Source organism: Hipposideros armiger, unplaced genomic scaffold (genome assembly GCF_001890085.2).
Source record: "Hipposideros armiger isolate ML-2016 unplaced genomic scaffold, ASM189008v1 scaffold_609, whole genome shotgun sequence".
NCBI classification, from domain to species: domain Eukaryota; kingdom Metazoa; phylum Chordata; class Mammalia; order Chiroptera; family Hipposideridae; genus Hipposideros; species Hipposideros armiger.
The window spans coordinates 1,048,171-1,049,188 of NW_017731959.1; the positions used below are offsets into that span (position 1 = coordinate 1,048,171).

At 53.6% G+C, this 1,018-nt stretch overlaps 1 protein-coding gene across 1 annotated transcript in view; it reads left to right on the plus strand.

The window, feature by feature from the left end:
- The window catches only part of WDR62 (WD repeat domain 62), a 61,412-nt gene that overhangs the window by 53,510 nt on the left and 6,884 nt on the right, over positions 1 to 1,018 (plus strand). Inside the window, exon 25 of the mRNA XM_019624803.1 lies at positions 334 to 547. Within this exon, the coding sequence (XP_019480348.1) occupies positions 334 to 547 (214 nt within the window). The remainder of the gene's footprint in view (positions 1 to 333; positions 548 to 1,018) is intronic.

Sequence of the window (1,018 nt, forward strand, 5' to 3'; positions counted from 1 at the left end):
AGGAATGAAGGATGACCTCAAGGTGTGGGGCCTGAGCAACTGGAAAGAACAACTGAGATAGGGAAGGAGGCTTTAGGAGGAGCAGGTTTGGGGGAAGATCAGCTGTTTTCAGCATGTTCGCTTTGAAATACCCACCAAACATCCATGTGGATCTGTAGAGCCGTTGCATGTGCACTTCTGAAGCTTAAGAGCAAGGTTCAGGTGGGAGATCCCTGGGAGTTGTTTCTGAGTAGTGTTTAAAGCCAAGAGACTAGGTGAGGTCTGTGCAGTGTCCTTGGCCCTCGTTGGAGTTGGTGATCACTTGGCTGCCTGACCATCCCCTGTCACCCTCAGCTAGGAGACGACGATGTGGCAGATGGCTCAGCCTTCCACACCAAGCACAGCTACCAGCCACATGGCCGCTGGGCAGAGCGGGCCGACCAGGAGCCCCTCAAGACCATCCTGGATGCCCGCAACCTGGATTGCTACTTTACCCCCATGAAGCCCGACAGCCTGGAGGACTCCATTCTGGATACAGTGGAGCCACAGAACCTGGTGGGCCTGCTGAGTGAGGTAAGACTGCCTGCCCAACCCAGCCTACCGCCCCTGCACCACGACTACCCGCTCAGGACTTGGGGCCTCACCGCTGTCATTTTGAAAATAAGGCTGCCTTGTTCCACTGTAGGGGCGCGAGAGAATTACCTGAGATGGTAGACTGCAGGGGAGTGAGCCCTGGGCCTGGTGCACAGTGAAACTGCCCAGGGCAGATCAGGAATCTGGGAGGCTGGTCACCTTGGGGGTTAAGAGCTTGGGCCAGAGAGCAGGCCTGTGCCAGAGTTGGGGGCATTTGAGCAAGTAAAGCCCAGCCCTACCCCTTCCAGGCTGTGTGACTTAGAGCAAGGCTTGCCTTTCTGGGCTTTAGTTTTCAGATATACAGACATTTTTTTAAAAGATGACCAAGAAAAAAGATTTCAAAACAATGGTCATTAAAAAATATAGCCCTCAGGGGACTTTTACAGGAGTCCAGTGCTAAGAACAG